Raw genomic sequence first — 22,150 nt, 5'->3', positions numbered from 1 at the left:
CTTTTAAATTTTAAAATTGATCAATTAACCACCTTAAAATATTATTTTATTACAACTAACTCATTCTGTTAGAAATTTACACAAAATCAAATTAGATATGAAACACTTGATACATTTATTAAATTTTTCTAAGATAATAATACTCTTATTATGTGATTTTATTTACACAATCGTGATCAATATATAAGCATATTATTGTCTAAAAAAAAATTAATAACATGCATTATTATTTAAAAAAATCAAACAAAGTGTTACATGATTCACATGACCTAATTTCATTTTAATCCCGAGACAAAATACTGACAAAAAATGTTAAATATAATAATTTCATTTAAATCTTGAGACAAAATCCTGACAAAAAGTGTTAGATATAATAAGCCTCTGTTTGGGAAGTGGGTTAGTTTTTTGACTTTTTGAATTTTTTGGCTATTTTAACCTGGGCTAAAAAGTTTGGTTTGGGAAGGACTTTTTAGATTTTTGACTTTTTTGACTTTTTTTGTGAGAGAAGAGTGTAATGATTATGGATTGGATGTGATGTTTTGTTTGTTGTGGCTAAAATAGCCTATTTTATATTTTGTGGCTAAAATAGCCAAAAAAGACTAGAAACCTTCTTCCCAAACAGTGCCTAAGTTTAATAGTTTGAAATAGTTAACTGTTATGATTCAAAGTTTAGAGGCTTAAAGTACAAATAAGTTATAGTTTAAGGGGTTTACTCTAATTTACCAAATAAAAAACAAAGGAGATCGGAGGAGAGAGAAAGTGAGAGCTAGACAGAGAAAACAAAGGCTACGCTTCGAAAAACCACTGGAGAGAGAGAGAGAGAGAGTACAGTTTAGAGAGAGAAACAAAAGAAAGAGAGTGTGAAAGAGAGACATTCTCCCTCACTCGTTACGTCTCTGTAGCTAATTTTCTTCGACGCCAAACACCTCTCCAGTTCGATCGAACTCTCCGATCACTCTTCAACACTGTATATTTATACATAAAAAACTTATATTATTTTCTCTCCCCCATTTGCCCCTTTCTTTTTTTTCCTTTCTCTGTAGAGTCGTAATTTATATAGAACCAGAACCCAATTTTTCAATGGAGTTGTACGGCCGGAGCGCGGGAAGAAACGGGTCGGATCGGCCGGCGGAATGGGTTCCGGCGGGGCCCCAAACAGGCATCGAAGGTGGGTTCATTTGGGTAGCATTTGAATTTCATTTCATTGGTGTTTGATTTCGTTTTCGTATATAGGGGGGTTGTGAATTTTCTAGGGCTTTTTTTTTGAATTGTTTCGAATGCAGAATCAGTGCGGCGTTTGGGGTTTTGGAACAGTGAAATTTTGTACCCAGAGAGACCAGGCGAGCCTGACTGTGCTTACTTCATGAGAAATGGGACATGTGGATACGGTATCAAGTGCCGCTACAATCACCCTCGAGATCGCAGCTCGGTAATGCCCTCAATCATGGTTTTTTTTCTTTCGAATGGGTGTTCATTACAATTGGGTTCGAGTTATATTTATATGTTTCTATTTCTATATGTTGTTTTCAATATGGGTTTCAGCTTTTCTGTAAAGGGTCTGATGAAAAACTTACAAAGAACGAGGCAAACAATAGGCCTTTAACGATTCCTTTATATGGAATTGTATAAGCATTGAGCTGTATTTGTTTTTTTTGAGTTTTTGGTATGAAATATTGGTCAGGTTGGGGTAGCTGTAAGAATAGGAGGAGGGGAGTTTCCGGAGAGGCCGGGGGAACCCGCATGCCAGGTATTCTGATGTCTGATGGATTTAATAAGATTTGGTGGTGGTTAGATTGGTTCGCAATCTGCTTAATTTGTTATCTTGTGCAGTTTTACTTAAGGACCGGGACCTGTAAATTTGGTGCGTCCTGCAAATTTCACCATCCTAGGAATGGTGGCGGATCCATTAGTAATGTGCCACCCAATAGTTACGGATTCCCATTACGGCCGGTAATAGTTCTTCCATTTTTAATTCCCAGTTCTTGCACTATGCATTCTCTGGGTTATTGGGAGGGATGCTGAAGTTCCCACACGTGTGTCTATTGCGGCAGGGTGAGAAAGAATGCTCCTACTATTTGAAAACGGGGCAGTGCAAATTTGGTATAACCTGTAAATTCCATCATCCTGAACCAGGTGGCATGTCAATGCCAGTGCCTGCACGTCCATTTTATTCGACGGTGCAGTCTTCACCAATTCCTTCACCTGATCAATATGGGGGATCATCGACCAGCTATAGGACTGGAAGGCCTCCTCTATTGCCTGGCTCATATGTGCCTGGTGCTTATGGTCCTGTGCTACTTCCCCCTGGAGTTGTTCCCATTCCGGGTTGGAGTCCTTACTCGGTATGTCACCAAGTTCTTTGTATTATATTTCTTAAAATGTAACTGCTCTTCTTATCGTAGTGTGCATTCACTTGATATAGGGACCTGTAAGCCCTGTATTGTCCCCTAGTGCTCCACCCACGGTTGGTACAAGTTCTCTGTATGGAGTTCCACAGCTATCTTCTTCAGCACCTGCATTTTCAGTACCATATTCCCCCTTACCCTCTACTGGTGACCCTTCAAGTGGTAGTCAAAAGGAAAGAGTGTTTCCAGAGAGGCCTGGGCAACCCGAATGCCAATACTATTTGAAAACGGGGGATTGCAAATTTGGTTCATCTTGTAGGTTTCATCATCCACCGGATTGGGTGTTATCAAAGGCGAATTATCTCCTCAGCCCATTGGGTTTCCCCCTGCGTCCAGTATGTTTGCCAAATCCTTTGATTATTTAATTTTTTCTTATGTTAGGAGCTGATTTATTGTTCCTTCTTTTCAATTTTAATGGTGAAGAAAGCGCATTTGTGATATACCAAATATGATTGCTTTTTGACTAAGGGCCTCTTGTGTCATGATAATAGTGTTAAACATGAAGTGGCTTTATGAAGAGATTTGATTCTTGTGTTGGTGGTCTATATTTTAATGTTAATCATACGAGCTGCTTTTAATTGGAGATTTCTGCTTCCACTGATATTGAACAGTGCATTTAGTTACATTTGTAGTTATATTTATGTAAATAAATAATTTTGGATGTATATATGTACATATATGCATTTTGGATGCTCATCAACTCATGAGAAGTTTGATGTCATAAAAAATGATTGATAGATAAAAACAAACAACTCGTGGGGAGTCTAATTTGATTACCTGATCAGAGTACTAATTCCCAAATTTTAAGCTTGATGCAGAACTCTGATAGGTGGCTTCTCGTTTTAACTGGAGTTGAGAATGTATTAACATGGAAAGGAATGGAAGACTTTCACAAACGATAATTGGAGGTTTATGCATTGGAAGGTGGTTTGTAAGCAATTATTTATTCCATGAAAAAGGTGTGATTTTTAATTGACGTAACATATAGAAGGAAAACTTTAGATCCCCTCCCCCCCGGGCAATTATTTATTCCAAGAAAAAGTTGTGATTTTTAATTGACGTAGCATATAGAGGAAAACTTTAGTTCCCCCCCCCCCCAACAAGAGAAATGAGATAATGGAGGCATTCAATTGTATTTGGAAAAAGACGAAGAAGATGGAACATGCTTGTGGGTGGTTTATATTTTTCTTGCATATGAGAACAAGAAGGATGTACAATGTCCTACCTTGATTCTTAAAGTGCTCTTGTTTTAGGAAATTGGGAGAATCGAGTGATAGGGCAGAGGATGCATAGAAAATTTTGGTATTGAAGAACTATAATTGGAACACCCTTGTGCTTCTTGTTAAGGAGGGTTATTACCAAGGCTAGCTACAAAAACTAGACAAATATTATTACTAGTTTATATAAAGTATGTGAAGGCTTAAATAAGTTTATGTTGTGCCCTTGTGAAGAGAGAGTTCTCACTTATAAAAAAAAAAAAAAAAAATGAAAAGAAAAGTCTAGGGAGGAACTTAACCAAGACAAGCACCTTCTTGAACTGGTTATAAATTATAGAGGTGCATTGTATGGTTTGAGTTCTATAATGTGTAAATCGGATTCACTGGATTACCAAGTGTTTGTCCTCCGCTAGGAATCATAGACCTTGTATCCTGTCTTACCAGAAATTTTGGGTGTCTAGTAGTATTGTAGCAGCTGAAAATTCAAATTTATAGGTTATTGTCATGAAGTTTGATTGATCATAATCAAGTGGACATTGGTAGAGACATTGACATATATTTGAGTGGTTGGATAGTAGAACCATAGACCTTTGTTCTTTTTTAGCTCAAGTCATGGCTTTTGAGTCACCTCTTTCTTATTTTTGTGGACGTAGACTTGGATATGGGTTTGTGACATATTTGTTACCATATATTATGAAGTTATGGAACATCATACGTTGTTGTTAGAAGTAAATTAGTAGTGATGTAATTTTCTTGTTCCTTTTGAATTTTGCATTGCATATCATTTTGTTTCTAAAATTGAAGTATATTCTTTTTTTTATTTTGAGACGACTGATGGAGTTCTGTGCTAAATTGACTTCGGAACTTTAAAAGCCTAGTTCTTTAGTAAATAAGTAGACATGCTTGATTTTTATGAAGATATAGTTTTTGTTCTGTGCTGATTTGTAGTTTTGTTCCTTGTAAGATAAATTTTTCATTCCATCAATATTTGTCAAAATATATATATAGAGAGAAAAAGTCTCAGCCCTTTTAGTAAAGTCAAAACGATGAATTTAGAGATTTTTCTCTAAATGCTTTGTCAAAATCATGAATTTAGGCCTCGTTTGTCAAGTTAACATTGTAGTCAAAAAGCTAAAAAGTTACTAAAAAAGCCAAAAGACCTATAACCTATACCAAAAAGATAAAGATTCTCTTTTCTCTCTATTTTTTGCATATCTTTTCGTAAAAAGCCAAAAAGCCACTCCAAACATACTAGTTTTTTTTACCTCATATTTTAGCTAAAAAGCCAAAAAGTTACTAAAATAGTCTGTTCCCAAACAAGGCCTAAGTGACCCTTGCAAGGATAGGGGGTTCTTTATTCCATTGTTTATTATTTGGTGTTTTCACTTGTCCAGTGTTTTCTTTTGATTTCCAGATTTTAAGTTTGCTTTTATGAATGAGTGATTTTCCTTCATTCATTAAGTTTCAATAAAGCAATCCATGTCAGAAATTCATTTTGCATTAACTAGATTGACTTGCCCTCCGTGTACTTATTTTATTCCAACTTATCTAGACTTCTAGATTTTGATGTATGTTTTCACAGTTCTTATCTAGGTTTGAAAGACCACCTTTAGGTGTGCATGTTGGCCAACATTAATGACATACTAGATCCAATAACCTACAAAGGTTTCAAGGAATTTAAATGGGCTTTAGTATCAGGTTGTTTCAGGTGTTACTGGTGCACTTGTGAGTTGTGATGTGAGAAGCATGATATGGCACCAAGGGATAAGATATGGAGAAGTATTGGTGGTTGGTGATCCACAATAAATATCAATGTAAAGAGGAGTGCTATGATTTAAGTTAATGGTTACCACAGGGACTACAAGAAGGTCAATAGGAATATGCGATGGGCTATCAGAAAAAGGTAATAGACAATGATTTAATTAATGATATGTTGAACTGTCAAAAGTGTTCACATAGCTGACCCCAAGTAGTGACATTTCAAGTTGTGTGGCTTGTGTTTGCATGTTGAAATTCAAAAGTCAAATCATTGTATAAATACGGGAGTGCATATGTGGTATTGAAATGTTACAATTAATTTTCATTTCATTGTTGTAGCCTCTCTCTCTCTCAAACTATTAGCATTGTTAGACTTTTATCATGTTTGATTTATTTTTAAAAAAAAAAATTGGGGGTAAATTACACCTACATGCCTTGAGGTTTGCCTTTGATACATATTTCCCCTCACATTCTGGAAAATTACACTGACCTCTGTCAAAGTCTATCTTTGAACAGCATTAATCGAAAAATTGAAATGTCTTTATTATCCCTCTTTCATCTCTCATGTATTACACTAATATGCAGAACTCAGTGCAAACCCACCCCATGGCCACTAACCTACAACATCCACCGATCACCACCCCTTCCCACCCCTCCATCTACCATCACCTACCAAAATCACCATCCACTACCACCTCCACAAACCCACACCAAATTTGCCACAAAAGAGAGGAACAACAGAAAAGAAAAATAGTAAGAAAATTACAATAATGGGCAATTCAACAAATTGATGGCATATAAATATATGTGTGCACATATTACTACATATACATTAATGGGCAATCCAACAAATCCAAAGAACCAACCAAAATCAATAGTACACACTAATTTCTCTAGCCAAGCAACCCTACAATTCCTAATTATCCTTGTAACTCCTTCCATATGGAGTACTCCCCAAACGCCTGGTAAATGTAGACAATGTACATGTAGGGTTCAAAACCTTCTTGTAATTGTACCATAAATTGATTAAATCCAAATCAACTCTACCAAACCAAACACACCACAGTGGTATAGTGCAACACCTCTAGCTCCGGTGGTGTTGGAGTTGCACATCACCTTTGGCTCTAGCAATGGTGGAGTTTTTTTTTTTTTGATGAGTAGCAATGGTGGAGTTGCACAACATGTTTGCCTTGGATTGTCAACCTGCACCCCTATACCATTTTATTTCTCCACCACCACCATGATCAACATAGCCCACCATCATTATTTTCTTCCATTTTCTCTCACCATCCAGATCCTCTTCAATACCAAAGCAAACACATTGGTGGAGTCACGCAGCTCCAGAGCAAATATTCTCTTCCTTAGTGGTGGTGAAGTTGTGTTGGTGGCCCTGATGATGGTGGGTTGGCAACTCCATAGAGGGAGCAAGAGGGGAGAAACAGACGGAGGATGAAAAGGGAGAAATAGAGGAGCTTCGAAGGTGATATCAAAGGTTGTGAGTGCATTAATGAGATGTTATCTATAGAAGATAAGATGAGAGATATTCGCCAGATAGTTTGCTAGTCTTCAACAAGGAAAAATGACTGGATTAATTAGGAGTGATAATGTGCTGATTGAAGGCTGTAGGACAAAAAAAGTTTCAAGTAACTAACTTTCAGATTTGTATGTCTTGTGAGATAGCAAAATATAGGAGCCTACTGGCAAACAAGAATGTATGTACCAAATTAATCCCCTCTCATGGTTGGATGGAGAGGCACGTCACTTTTTATTTTGTGTCAAAAGAAATCACCAGCTCTCTGTTGGGCACCACATCGTCCAGCAAATGGTTTACTTAGTTTATTATCTATCTGTTGACATGATTACATGTATATTACTTCGCATATCTATCTGTTGACTTCGTTTGTCTGTCTGTTGACATGTTCACATGTATGTTACTTCTATTTCCTTCTGTGATATGACATCATATAGCTATTCTATGCAGAAATTTGATTGCTTGCATATTTTGCAGTGGTCTCTGATTAGATTCATGGACTTCTAGTCCCTAGGTTTAAAAGGGTTATTCTATTTAGTATCTTCAGTTCTCGACATCTTGGTGCTAGTGGTGGATTTGCTTTTAAATGAAGAAGGCATGTTGTGATTGTATTTCATTTCATTATGTATTCATGCATTTTTTATTTCTTTTTCTCTATTTTGTTAACTAATGTATTAAAAAAAAAAAAATTGTTCCATCTGATTTTTCCTTCAATGAACAGGGGGTGCAACCTTGTGCTTTCTATCTGCAAAATGGATACTGCAAGTTTGGGCACACGTGCAAATTTGATCATCCAATGGGAACAGGAAGATATAGTCCATCAGCTTCATCTCTTACAGACATGTCGGTTGCTCCCTACATGGTTGGGCCTTCTCTTGCTACTATGGCTCCATCGTTTTCTTATTCAGAGCTGCGCCCCGAATTTATTTCTGGGTCAAACCCCCATTCAAGTAGAATGCCTTCTTCTGGAAACACTTCAAGTAGTTCAGTTGGTTTGATCTTTTCACAAACTGGTTCCGCATCACTTTCTGATGTCCAGCTGTCAAGTCAGAGTACTGCCCCTTTAAGCATTAGTACGATAAGCACAAGACAAGGTGGTGAAGTTCGCCGTACAAGTTAGAGCAAAACGCGATAACCTTTTTCACTGCCATCTAGGTCTGTCTTCACCGAACATTTCTTCTATTCTTGGAACTCAGAAAGCTTCGTATAGTTTGTTGTGCAAAGTTTCATATCTTATTGTTATATTGGTATATAGCCCACAATGAAACTGATCATTTGTGCTCGAATAGTCTTTTATGGCATCAATATCAATAAGAAGCAGGAATGTCAAACATCATGTGATCTGGAACTCATTAACATGAAGAAAGCCATTTCCATCAGGTAAGCCTATGACTGTCCTGAGAATTGGGTATATGATGATCAGATTTTTTATTTTCTTTTCTTGGAAATGAGAAAGGTCACTAAATTCCTGTTTGTCTTTCATTGAACTTTGTTTGTGGCCTTTTCTCTTCTTTTATTTTGAATTGAATTGGACCAACTTCCGATTTTGTAACTCCGAAGCTTAACTGCCTTAATTTTAAGAGGGTTTGAAAGGCATTTCTTGCTTTTATCTTATGGATGCTTATGTAGAAACCTTTTTCAAGGCTCCTAAGGAAGTTCAATGCAGTCTCAAATTGGTATGTGAGAAGTGATTATCATGAGGCTTCATAGTATAAGTATTTTGTTGTGGTTCTTGCTAGCTAGGATGAGAGTATTTTTAAGTTTTGCTTCACTGAACAAATTGATTTCCAGACAGGGTTCAGAAATTTTGATCTTCTTCTTCATCACAAATATCTGAGTTTAGGTCACTTTATTATTTAGTAATTTGCATTGTTGTGACTTGTGAGCCAGATTGAATACTAACGATCAGATGAAACATTGGAAATGGCATTTTTGGCAACTGCTCTCCAAGCAAGTCTTGTATGCTATGTTTGGTAGGTAGGATAGTAGAAACAGAATAGAAGCCGAGGAAATATAGAATAAGCCTATAGACACACTCCCAATCACACCCTAAATCATACCTGCTGAGGTGTAAAATTCTTATTCGATTTCGTATCATGTCAAGGGCCGACATGGTGTGTACTCAATTATTTTTATGTACCAAAAAGTTGGGTAGTAGGATTTTATATGTATACCTTATAATAATGTGCAATAGTTCTTTTAATGAAGAGCATGTTTTGGTGAGGAACATTTTATAGGTTAATTTTTAATTTTTTTATATTTTTTATGTATTGACAGGTATTGTATGAAATTGTGAGAGAATGATACTGCGGTATTATGCTTGCTTTTGAGTTTTAGGATTGGATACATTTTTAAAATTTTTTTTTTAGTCGGTTGATTGATTGTTTATTTTGAAAAAAAATACCGACAAAAAATATCCACAAATATATTCAGTAGTCTAGATTCATCTCTGTGGGACACAGACTTCACTCTCGGCACATTCTATATTGCAAACACTTGATTTTAATGTAGCAAAAATTTATGTGTTCTGAGCATTGTGTGAATTTTTTTAATTGTTTGATTTTCTTTTACTGCAGAGAAGTTGAAAAATTCTCAATCTGCCAAAGGGAGTTTTCAGTTGATGTTTTTTATTTTTTATTTTTCCCGCAAACTGAGCCAAACCAATCAGCCCACAGTCCAAAGGTCCTTAATAGTAAAGCTTAATAAAAGTCTTCTTTGTGTGAAGACCCTTGCTAGTAATAGTTTTTTCTGAGTTAAATTTTTTTTCTCCACTAATAATTTAATTTATTTTCACTCACTAAATATTTTAACAAACTGCACTAAGCAAGTTGAATAGCAATTATCATATGATATGGTATGGTGGATGATAAATATTAATACCATATGGCCATGCTTGATTCACAATACTAATAGTGAGGTATTAATAATCCTATCAAATTAGTGTGGTATTAACTATCCCACCTCTACCCCATTACTAATAATCCTACAAAATTGTTAGATTAATTATTCATTGAATTAATAGTCCTAAATCAAAATATCAAAATAAACATAGGATGATTGGGTTCACAGATTAATAATTCTAATCTCATGCTTTAATCATTCCAATCAAATATGCCTTATAATTATTGACAATAGGGAAGGTTTCATGAATGTGGACTTGGTTATGATTCGAACAAGGCCCACTTATAGTTTCATATTGTCGCCCAAAGTGTACGATGGATCCAACATATTACTAAGTTGCTGTTTTTTGTTTTTTAGATGTGGGTCCCACATGTTTTCTGTACACCATGATTGTAGCCACAAACTTTGCCCACTTGTCCTAATGATTCAAAATTGTTTACACTTTTTCTTCTTCTTCTTTATACCTCACCATAGGCTTCCTTTGAGAAATGAATTAACTTTTTAATTTTTTAATTTGGAGTTAACAAATTTTATTTGGGAAGATTTTTTTTTAAATTTTTTTTTGAGAGAAAGAATATGATGATTATAAGTTGGATGTGATGTTTTGTCTTATTAGACTAAAAAATCTATTTTATCTTTTTATGACTAAAATAATATCAAATCCAACCCAATCCATCCCAACCCATTTTTCCAAACATAGGGTATAGATCACTTTTGGCTGTTGGTTTTAATCAAATCACATATATAACTAAAAATAATTTACTTTCCAAAGACACTTTTCAAAAAATTTTACTTTTTTATTTTCTGTATTTTTTATTTTTACTGATTTTTAAAAAATATTTTAAGCAATTTTTTTTTTTTAAATTTTTATACACACTTGACGTAAATACACATAAAAAATTTAATTTTTGTGAAAAAAATCTTTTAAAATTCACTAAATACTAAAAATACAAAAAAAAAAGAAAAAGAAAAAGAAAAGAGAATTCAATATATTTTTGGTATTTTTATGTATTTATTAATTTTATAAATTATTTTTTTACAAGTTTTTTACTTTTTAGATACATTTAAGCAAGGTGCATCTAAAAAGGTAAAAAAAAATGTTTAAAATGTTTAAAAATATTCACTAAAAAATAAATAAATAAATAAATTTAATTTTCAAAAAACTTAATCCAAAAAATTCAAACCAAATACACACTATAGTTTTCTGGATTTTATAATGTAAACAAATTTAACCCATCTTCCTGGATTTTGAGTTCTGTTTGGTTGTGTTTACTTTTATTTTTGGTTTTTATGTTTTTGGAAGTAAGATAAATGAAAATTTTGAAAATATCCATACATTATTTTCATGTTGTTTTTTGATTTCCAAAAAATTGGATTTTTTTTTTTGAAAAATAAAACATTTTGAGAACATTTAATAAACAATTTTTTTAATTATTCGTATAAATAAATAAATTGGGCGCCCTTAAAGGTGGAGTGTGTAATGAAAGAGAGGGCGTTGCTCCATTGCCACCTATGATGAGGCAAGCCTTAACATTATTTGATTCTTCAAGAGGCAGTTTCATTATTATTTTTTTTTTTGAACAATTTGCATATTTTTTACTAATATATTCCGATAAAATTAATGTCACGCTTCATAATCATTAATCAAACTTTAACTACTTTTTCAAACTATAACCCTTCTTTGTCCAAAATAAAAATAAAAATAAAAATTAGCAGATAAAATAAATGATGCATGTTTAGCCTCGTCATAAATTACTTGTTATATATGAAACAGGAGAATTATATGTATTTGGGATTAGTCGGAATAAAATTCCAAAAATGCTAGTGAAAAAAATAAAATAAATTTTGAAGACCCTGTTGAATCAATTACTCACAAATTTGGGACTTTTGTTTTTGACACGTAAGCTATTCACCTAGTCCTCAAAGAAAAGTGAAAATGGGTGGACAAAGAGTAGTGTGACTATAAAAGAAACAATAATATTTTATTATTAGTCTAGATAAAATAGGACACTACACTCACTTGATTTGATATGATCTGATCTGAACTCCATAAATTTTGTACAATCAAATTAACAAACAATTTTGAGCTTTGATTAAGAATTGACTAGATCACTCCCAAGCATATTGATAAGATTAGACATATATTATAAAACGAAATTATATACACACTAATTTTTTACCATCTAAACTCAAAATTGGTTATTCAAATCGCATTTTTTTACCCATTCCATGTGATTTCAAAGATTCAAATCGGGTTAATACCTGAACAAATGGGTTGCCCCGGTGGATAAGGATTACGTTACCCAGCTCATTGATAGATAGGTGAAGGTTTTTTGGTTGGATAGGGGAGGGAGTCCTTGGGATGGAACCCGGGACCACGAGTCATTACTTAAGCAAATCCAAAGATAAAGTTAGACCTGACCAACTTTTTTGGATAAAAAAGAAATGCACATATGAAATTCATTTTAAGTGTAGATGTATATTGTTGATCATATGCTGTAGCAATGGAGGTTGGTTTACCTACCAAATGATAAAAGGACCACACAAATAGAGGAATCAATGGAATCATCATTACCACTTGATGTCTTAGAGCTATGATGATTAAATTCAACAATTATATAGTAAAAAAAAAAAAAAAAAAGGTGCATTTACCAACTGTGTAACATCAAAAACAAAGAATGGGAAATTGTTCAACACATATAACACATTCAAACCACACGTATGAGCTTGGATATATGCAACTTTATGGTCGACTTTTGGATTATAATGTATTTGTTTAAGGGTACATTACACCTTGCCCCTTATTTTTTTTTCTCACTTTAATCTTTAAAATATGTAATTATTTTCAATTTGCATCAACAACAAATGTCCATCTAAATTTGTACCAAAATTTCATGTCTGTGTCACGTCTCTCGAATTTATGGTGTAATAGAAAAAAATATAATATTTTAAGTATCAATGTGACAAAAAATATAGTAATACTTAAAACGTTAATATGAGAAATTACTAATTTTAATTCAATGGCTGTCCTTAAGTTTGAGTCGAATAAGATATCACATGTCACAAACTGATATCACATGACATTGGCATGACATTTTTCTATCTAATTTGAGATAAACATTAGTTATTGGTCTAAATTAAAAAGAATTACATACCTTGAGAACCAAAGTTTAAAAAAATAGTAATAATAAAAATTAAAAATTAAAGTTAAAATAATTTAGAAGAGAGAAAATGAAATTGACCTTTGGTTAAACGATGCGTGCACACATATGTAAATGGCCTATTTTTCGGTTAAAGTAAACTTTCCCTTGCTTGTTTTTGATGCCCATAATTAGTCCTACCCAAATATTAACACATTAACCAGTTTAGGTATGTACTGATAATGATCCAAAACTGTCCATTTTGATTTTATGATACCCTAGTGAAGATGCATGATTTATGGGTTTATGTTTTATAGCTACACTTGAAAATAGTCCATTCCTTTGTCCACGAAGATTGATTGGTTAAATATCAATATTTTATATATTAGGCAATGAGAATAACTAATGTCACTAATATACCAATCAAAAAGTTGGATTTTTTTTTGATAGTTTATCTGCAATAATCTTGTGTCTTTTTTGTCATAACAAGACATTAATAAAATATAAATTTTAATGGTTCGAGTTAAAATTGAAATAAAATGATATAAAAAAACACTCTAATTTTTTTTTTTTCTTTCATTTTGCTGCTTGTCCCACATTAATTTCTTATTAATTTCTTACACCTTTTATATGTAAACCTTTGTTATTGTGTAAGGGCCAAGAATGTGGGGGAGACTATGTAAACTTTGGGCCATATGTGTAAAGTCCATATATATACATATATATATGTTTTTTTTTCTCTTTTTTTTTTTTCTCATTGATTTTTTGTAAGATTCATTTCTTTTTATAATTAACTATGATTAAGGAATTAACTAGCCATATCATAATTCAAGGGATTTTGATTGATTTATAATTCAAGAAATTTGTTTATTTTTTCCTTACTTTTAGACTAGGAATTATATATATTTTTTCTCATATTGATTTTCTATAAGATTCATTTCTTTTCGTAATTAATTATGATTAAGTTAGCAATTTCATAATTCAAGGGATTTTGACTAATTCATAAATCCTTGATTTATTCTTACCTTATTTTCAGACTTGGAATTATATATATACACATATTCCTAGTGGTTTAAGATACATAAAAAGTTCTCATTTCTTCTCTATTTTTCCCACACAGTTTCTTGGTTTTCTTGGATTATTTCTTAGACAAGTTCAAGTCTTGCTTAGTGAGTACACACCATCAAAACTCGCCGTTGTATTTTGGAGAACGATCGCTAGCAACCATTTGCACCAAGAGGAGCGAAAATCATTCTTAAGGACAACAGATTGACTTCCGCACCTCGGTTCCATTCTTTCTCTATTATTTATTATGAGATTTTTTGGGAAGATGGTTAAAAACTGTTTTTTTGACTTTTTTTGGCTTTTTTGTGAGAGAAGGAAGTGGGTCAAAAACTGAGAAGATGGTTAAAAGTATATTTTTATCTTCTTGTATCTATTTTAGTTTGTTAATCGAATAGAGTTTTTATATATATTTTCCAACAAATTTTACTTCAATTTTAAATATAGATAGTTGGATTACCATAATAAAACTACTATAGAGAATTTTGATCACAAATGAAATACAAAATGTCATTAATACTCTTACAGTTGAAGTCTCCATGAGAGAAAAAGAGTGTTTGAGATAGGGATAGTGAGAAAGAAAACCGGATTCTCAGTCCCATTCTCTTTTCTTTAGTCCCAAACACCTTTTCTATCACAAGATCGAAATTACAGAGATAAATCTTATGACAAAAAGAATGTTTGAAACAGGGAAATAGGAAAGAGTGGAACATAGAAAACTCCTCCATATGCTCACATTAGTTTTGTGTTAATAGTACTGTAACAATATATATGCTCACATTAGTTTTGTGTTAATAGTACTGTAACAATATACATATATATGTATTTTTAATTTCAGCAGCCCCTTCCCCACTTATTTATATAGTTTTTAACTTAATTGTATTGTGGTTCTCATTATTATAACATGTAATCCAACTCATATCCTTAATTTCCACTTTAATTAGCTTTACACATAATATAGAGTTTATTAAAAACCAATCTTTTTATGTGGGTAGCTTTCACTCAGCTATCATTACAGACCCCAAAAGCCCTGCAACCCTTCAGAAATGCTGCGATCTCTCTCCCTCTCTTTCTCAAAAAACAAAAACAAAAACAAAAATAAAAAAAACATTGTGAAAAAAGACACTACCCACCACACCTTTCACCGAAAAGTGCCACCATGGCTACATTTTCTTGACTTTATCTTAATCAAATTATAAACACTCATTAAAAGTATCTCTCTCTACCCTTTAATCCTGCATGGGTTCATGTGTCTTTCTCCTCACTCCAGCTTTCTCTTTCTTTCCCACATTCGAGAGAGAGAGAGAGAGAGAAAAGGGTTCTTCAACAAAGTGGCAGCAGAGCAAACGAGTTCACAGTTTGGGGATCTTGAAAGAGTTAATTCTGTTAAGTTTTGGAAAGAGTGGCTAAAGGCTGAATTTTGTCAGGTTCTGAAGAGATGGGAGTTGTGACTGTTGGTGAATTGAAGCCAAGCATCTCAGGGAAGAGGTCTTTTCGGCCGAGTTCGAGTACAAGGCATGTCACTGAATGGTAATCTTCTTCTCCTTCTCTGTTCCACACACTAAACTAGTACTATGTTTCACAAAAATTAGGTAGTTTTGAACCAAGTACGATTAAATCTGGTTTTTACAGCCTCTAATTCTGCATTTTAACATAAATCTTGATTTTTTATTTTTTATTTTGAAAATCAGTGATGGGTTGGGTCTGGTTTATACTCTACTTTTGGAAAATTTGAGGTTGAATAGAATTAAGTAGTTGAAAATTTTACAGAATTAAAGCTTGATTTGGTCTTGTGCAAGAAAGCAGAGATTCCACCAAGCATCTTCTTCAACTTCTATTATTCATTCAGCCCAAAAGTTGTTTTTTCCACTTTCACTACTGAAAAAAAAAGAAGAAAAAACACAACAACTTTAAATTTGAAATGGCTTTTTAGTATCGTAAAATAGGTTACTGAATTCATTTCATAACTGTAAGCAATCTTCATCGTGTCCAATCCTCCGAATTTGACAGTAGGTAGCAAAATCACACCTAGTTTTCAAGATTGAATACGACTTGTCGAATATGTGTCAACAAATCTCTTGTGCTTAAAAAGCACCCCCACGAGGCCGTGATGTTAAATGTCCTTATTTCAACACACACCCATTAATGCTCTGATCAGGTTTTAGTATCCATCTATCAATAATTTTTGCATCTCACCCCTATCCAGAGGCCCTCAAGCGTACGAAGGAGTCATATAATAGATGCTTGAGTATGACATTTTTTACGTGAAATAGACTAAAAAATTGCAAACAGACAAACAGACACGTTTTCTGATTGAAATGAAGGGTCCCAGCATACCCATGAAAGTAAGCGAAACAGCCAAATCAAATTGTTTCCTGAATGCAACCAGCCTTGCAATCTTCATTGCAGGTTTCCGAACCATTGGGTTAAATTTGGCCTTATCTGCTAAAAGTACTGCTTGTGAAGTCCCACTCCCTTTTTATAATTGAGCTTTTGCTTTCAACTGGGGTCCTCCATGTCGAACATAGGATCCAAATGGATCACTGTATATGAATTGAAACCACTTTGGAACAAATTTATATCATAGGTTCAAACATGGTGAGAAGATGTAAAGAAGAAACCAAGATTTTTAACTAACAATTATGTATGCGCAGTTTTCTTTCTTCATTCTTGATTTTACCCGTCTCTATGATGCTAATTTTAGCATGTCTTGTATCTTGCAGGCCGATATCTGATGTTTCCAGCGATCTTTCAATTGAAGTTGGAACAGCAAGTTTTGCGCTTCACAAGGTAAGGCGAATGTACTGCAATAGTGAGAAATTTCACCTTTTGTGTAAATCAATAGCTTAAAGTGCCATAAAATCCTTTTAAAATCAAGATTTAATCCAAGTATCCCACATCAGTTTTTTGAGGAATCAAACAATTTTCAATTTGAGAATTTGAAAATTCAGCAATATTTTGGCTGGAACAAAATAAGAAATTTTGCTTGAACATTATGGTTTGTAATGGAGGAACAGAGGTGAAATTTTACATAAAAAAAAAGTTGATGACAGTGAAATCTTATTTAAAAAGGCTAACACAAAATAATAACCATACAATGTTACAAGAAAGTAAATGAAAAATATGAAAAGGAACTTTTATAATATGATCAGGATTCTTTTGCAGTTCCCTCTAGTTTCTCGGAGTGGAAGAATACGAAAACTGTTGTTGGAAGCAAAAGATTCAATAGTATCGCGTATAAATCTGTCAGCTGTACCGGGTGGACCAGAGGCATTTGAGCTAGCTGCAAAGTTCTGTTACGGAGTAAACACCGAAATTACTCCATCAAACGTTGCAATGCTACGTTGTGCGGCTCATTTCCTGGAAATGACAGAAGATTTTGCTGAGAAAAACCTAGAAACGCGAACTGAAGCATATCTGAAGGAGAACATACTTCCAAACACATCAAACTTGATATCAGTTCTTCACTGCTGCGAATCACTCCTACCCATAGCGGAAGATATCAACCTTGTCAACAGGATTATCAATGCCATTGCAAGTAATGCATGTAAAGAGCAACTCACATCTGGCTTGTCCAAGCTAGAGTACAACTTTCCTTCAAAACCCGAAACAGAAACACCCCCAGACTGGTGGGGAAAATCACTCACCGTGCTTAATCTTGACTTCTTCCAGCGCGTTGTATCTGCAGTAAAAAGTAAGGGTCTGAAACAGGATATAATCAGCAGGATTTTGATAAATTATGCCCACAATTCTCTTCAGGGACTCGTTGCGGTTAGGGATCCACAATTGGTTAAAGGGGTTTTCTTGGACTTGGAAATGCAGAAGAAACAAAGAGCCATCATCGAAGTTATAATCGGTTTATTGCCAACACAGTCAAGAAAGAGTACTGTTCCCATGGCATTTCTTTCTAGTTTGTTGAAGTCTGCAATAGCGGCATCAGCATCTACTTCATGCAGATCTGATTTAGAGAGGAGGATTGGTTTGCAATTGGATCAAGCAATTCTTGAGGACATACTCATTCCTGCAAATTCTCATGGAAACAATCACAGCCCAATGTATGATACAGATTCAATCCTGAGGATTTTCTCCATTTTCTTGAACTTGGATGAGGATGATGATGAGGATAATCACTTGAGGGATGAAAGTGAAATGGTATACGACTTTGACAGCCCTGGATCTCCCAAGCAGAGCTCAATCCTGAAGGTATCTAAACTGTTGGACAATTATCTTGCAGAAGTTGCACTCGATTCAAACTTGATGCCATCGAAGTTCATAGCATTGGCAGAATTACTCCCAGACCATGCCCGTATAGTGAATGATGGATTATACAGAGCTGTGGATATCTTTCTCAAGGTGAGCAACCCTTTCTCTCTGACAAATAGAGCTGCAAATGCCAAAACTCGGCTCGTTTGCAGCCTTTCGCACAGATGGAAAAACACATATGATTTCTATGGTGCCGTTTTGTAACAATTACGTTTTTAGTTTTCTGTTTATATTTACAAAAATTTAAAAAACTCAAATAAAAACTTGTTTGGTAAAATTTTTGATTTATAAATCAGTGGTCTCAGTTTATAAATTTGGCCAAAAAATAAAAACACAAAAAATGTGTTTCCGTTTTGAGTTTTGAGTTTTTTTTTTTTTTTTCCACCCAACACTAGCCATCACCTGCCACCATTTTTCACCACTGTCTTCCGCCACCACCACCCACCCCCCACCACCACCACCCACCCCCCACCACCACCACCACCTGCCACCACCACTCACCACCACCTGCCACCACCACTCACCACCCAACTGCCACCACCACCCACCACTCGCCACCACCACTCACAACCCACCACCCACCTGCTACCCACTCGCCGCCACCGCCACCGCCACCACCACCACCACCACCACCACCACCACCACCCACCACCTACCTGCCATCCACCTGCCACCACTACCATCCACCGCCCGCCACCACCACCCGTCACCTACTTGCCGCCACCACTCACCACCTACTTGCTACCACCCACCACCACCAGCCACCTGCCACCCACCCGCCACGACCACTACCACCACCACCACCACCACCATTACCCACCACCCACCCGCCACCCACCTGCCACCATCACCCACCCACCACCACCACCACTACCTACTTGGTACCACCTACCACCTGCCACCGTTACCCACTCACCCACCACCACCACCCGCCACCACCACCCACTATCCGCCATCCGCCACCCACCTGCCACCACCACCCACCACCCGCCACCACCACCACCACCACCATCCACATGCTACCACTCACCACCCGCCACCGTCACCCATCCACCCACCGTCACCACCCACCACCCGCCATCCGCCACCCACATGCCACTACCACCCACCACCACCACCCGCCACCACCATCACCACCACCACCACCACCTGCCACCACCCACCACTACCATCCACCGCCCGCCACTACCAACCGCCACCTACTTGCCGCCACCACTCACCACCTACCTGCCACCACCATCTACTACCAGCCGCCACCAGCCACCTACCACCACCAGCCACCTGCCACCCACCCGCCACCACCACCACCACCACCACCACCACCACCACCATCACCCACCACCCACCTGCCACCACCACCACCACGACCCACTCGCTACTACCTACCACCCACCACCGTCACCCACCCACCCACCACCACCCGCCATCCGCCACCCACCTGCCACCACCACCCACCACTGCCACCACCACTACCACCACCACCCACACGCTACTACTCACCACCCGCCACCGTCACCCACCCACACACCATCACCTCCCACCACCCATCACCTACCCGCCACCACCTACCACCACCCACCCGCTACCAACCACCACCTGCCACCGTCACCCACCCACCCACCACCACCACCACCACCACCACCACCACCCGCCACCACCACTCACCCGCCACCACCCACCACCACGCGCCATCCACCACCCACCTGCCACCACCACCCGCCGCTACCACCACCACCACCACCACCACCACCACCACCCACCGTCACCACTTTCCACCATCGTCTTCCGTCGCCACTTGCCACCACTTGTCATTTCTCACTCTTTTTTATATTTTAATTTTTTTTTAAACATTTTGTCAATTACCAAACGCGTTTGTAGTTTATGTTTTTCTAAAAATAAACAAAAAATAAACAAAAATCAGTTTATAAAATTTTTGTAAATATAAACTGAAAACGTAAACGTTACCAAACACATATTTTTATGTCTGGATTTTTCAAGGCTTTAAACACTATCGTGTTTTGTGTGTGCTTCCACTGACAGGTTCATCCGAACATGAAGGACTCTGAGCGTTATAGACTTTGCAAAACCATCGATTGCCAAAAACTATCTCAAGAAGCCTGCAGTCATGCAGCACAGAATGAAAGGCTGCCAGTGCAGATGGCAGTCCAAGTGTTATACTTTGAGCAAATCAGGCTTCGCAATGCAATGAATGGCGGTCACAATCAATTGTTCTTTGGCTCTGTCAACGGCCAATTCCCTCAACGTTCAGGTAGCGGAGCAGGAAGTGGATGCATCTCACCAAGAGACAACTACGCTTCGGTGAGAAGAGAGAACAGAGAACTCAAGCTGGAAGTTGCAAGAATGAGGATGAGACTGACTGACTTGGAAAAAGACCATGTTTCGATGAAACAGGAGCTTATTGTGAAATCACATCCTGCTAACAAGTTATTCAGGTCATTTACGAAGAAGTTGAGCAAGTTAAATGCCCTGTTTCGAATTAAAGATATGAAGCCGATAGGTGGTAAGGCTAATTCAGAAACTCGGCTTTTGTTTCAGAAGCGAAGGCGTCATTCTGTATCATGATTCATGATCAAACATGTGCGTACAAGAAAGAAAACACTTTTAATGTTATTGTGAATTAAGCAGTGTTGTGTTCAGTGAGATTTATTCTTTGCACTTTTTCTCCCCTTTTATCTAATGGAGTCTTTGAAAGAAAACACTCAAATCAAACTTTGTAATTTGTATTCTAAAGGTTAGGAATATGATTAATGGCAACACTTGGGAGGAAGATGTTGCAGGAAGCCTTGATCGACCAAGTGAGGCATTGATCGACCCGAAGCATTGGCCGAGCTTGGTATTGACCGACCGTGTTAGACATAATCGCACATTGCCAATCTAATCCACCCAAATTTGGTTAATATGCAAGGGCCTCTTCACTCTCATTGTCAATTGATTTTCAGTTGGATGCTTTAACATGGTATTAGAGATAGATCTTCAGTTGCCTATGTAAATATTTATCCACTTAATCAATAGGACTAATTGGTAATTAACCTTAAAAAAATATCTATATTTTTATTAGAGCATCTCTGATCCTTACTTCCTTTTTCATCATATCTGAGTGAAATTTTTGTTAAAACTTCGATCTTTAGACTTGTCGAATGCTTTAATTCTTACTCTCCGTCGTATTTTTTCATTTTATTTGTAATTTATTGTCATTTTTTGGAGAATTATCAAACTTATTTTAAATAACCTACTGTATTTTAATTATTTTTTATAAAAGAAAATCGTTGCTAATCCTGCCGCTTTTTAAATTTTTATCAAATTAAAGATGACTGTTTAAAATTTGGTGAAAATTTTCACTTCTCTCTTAATTTGATACAAGTTTTCATGAAAAGATTGGAGTTCACTTTTAACTTTTTATTTATCAAATTTGAATTTGATGAAGAATTGGTGAGTTTGAACACCGATTCTTATTTACTTGTATGATTCTTATTTACTTGTATGATGTGACATTTATAAAATATAAGATTATAAGAAGTGTTTGTAAGAGGCAGAATATTTAAGCATTCTTAAATCAAGCATTTAGTGTATTAACATGCACAGTCGTTTTTGGTTAGAAATATTAATGGAGTAATGTACAATGATTATAGTGTGTTGATAAGTAAGATATTGAAACATAATATGGTATAGAAATGTGATGAGTGTAATATTATTAGATAACTATTCAAACTGAGCGACTTTAAGGCTGAACTTGATCGTACTAGTGGATTATTGGATAAGACACTTGCTCGGATTGCCTTGTTTGAACAAGAAAAATTAAAATGAGAAGTTTTTTAAATGGAAAATATTTGGGAGCACTAGAAAATGAGTTCT

The 22,150-nt window shown here is 35.9% G+C and overlaps 2 protein-coding genes across 4 annotated transcripts; both read left to right on the top strand.

Moving 5' to 3' along the window:
* The first annotated feature begins 711 nt into the window (after positions 1–711).
* On the top strand, positions 712–8,507 carry LOC114321648 (zinc finger CCCH domain-containing protein 32-like). 2 transcript variants are annotated; one of them, XR_014350058.1, is made up of 8 exons: positions 725–1,168; positions 1,284–1,429; positions 1,682–1,747; positions 1,831–1,950; positions 2,052–2,342; positions 2,423–2,740; positions 5,315–5,525; positions 7,633–8,507. XR_014350058.1 is itself a non-coding variant. In XM_028268835.2 (7 exons), the coding sequence occupies exons 1-7, from the start codon at positions 1,081–1,083 to the stop codon at positions 8,029–8,031; spliced, it is 1,428 nt and encodes a 475-aa protein (XP_028124636.2). In that variant the 5' UTR covers positions 712–1,080; the 3' UTR covers positions 8,032–8,507. The 2 variants fall into 2 exon arrangements, 1 of the variants encoding a protein (XP_028124636.2); XM_028268835.2 differs by lacking the exon at positions 5,315–5,525 and having other exon boundaries at positions 712–1,168.
* Positions 8,508–14,846: 6,339 nt separating this feature from the next.
* Positions 14,847–20,994, top strand: LOC114321647 (BTB/POZ domain-containing protein At1g03010). 2 transcript variants are annotated; one of them, XM_028268834.2, is made up of 4 exons: positions 14,847–15,544; positions 16,738–16,804; positions 17,180–18,367; positions 20,318–20,994. In XM_028268834.2, the coding sequence occupies exons 1-4, from the start codon at positions 15,453–15,455 to the stop codon at positions 20,858–20,860; spliced, it is 1,890 nt and encodes a 629-aa protein (XP_028124635.2). In that variant the 5' UTR covers positions 14,847–15,452; the 3' UTR covers positions 20,861–20,994. The 2 variants fall into 2 exon arrangements, with proteins under 2 accessions (XP_028124635.2, XP_028124634.2); XM_028268833.2 differs by lacking the exon at positions 14,847–15,544 and adding an exon at positions 16,569–16,658.
* The last annotated feature ends 1,156 nt before the right edge of the window (positions 20,995–22,150 follow it).

Source organism: Camellia sinensis, chromosome 14 (genome assembly GCF_055761805.1).
Source record: "Camellia sinensis isolate YWXY chromosome 14, ASM5576180v1, whole genome shotgun sequence".
Taxonomy (NCBI): Eukaryota; Viridiplantae; Streptophyta; class Magnoliopsida; order Ericales; family Theaceae; genus Camellia; species Camellia sinensis.
This window is presented reverse-complemented; position numbering and strand designations above follow the sequence as displayed.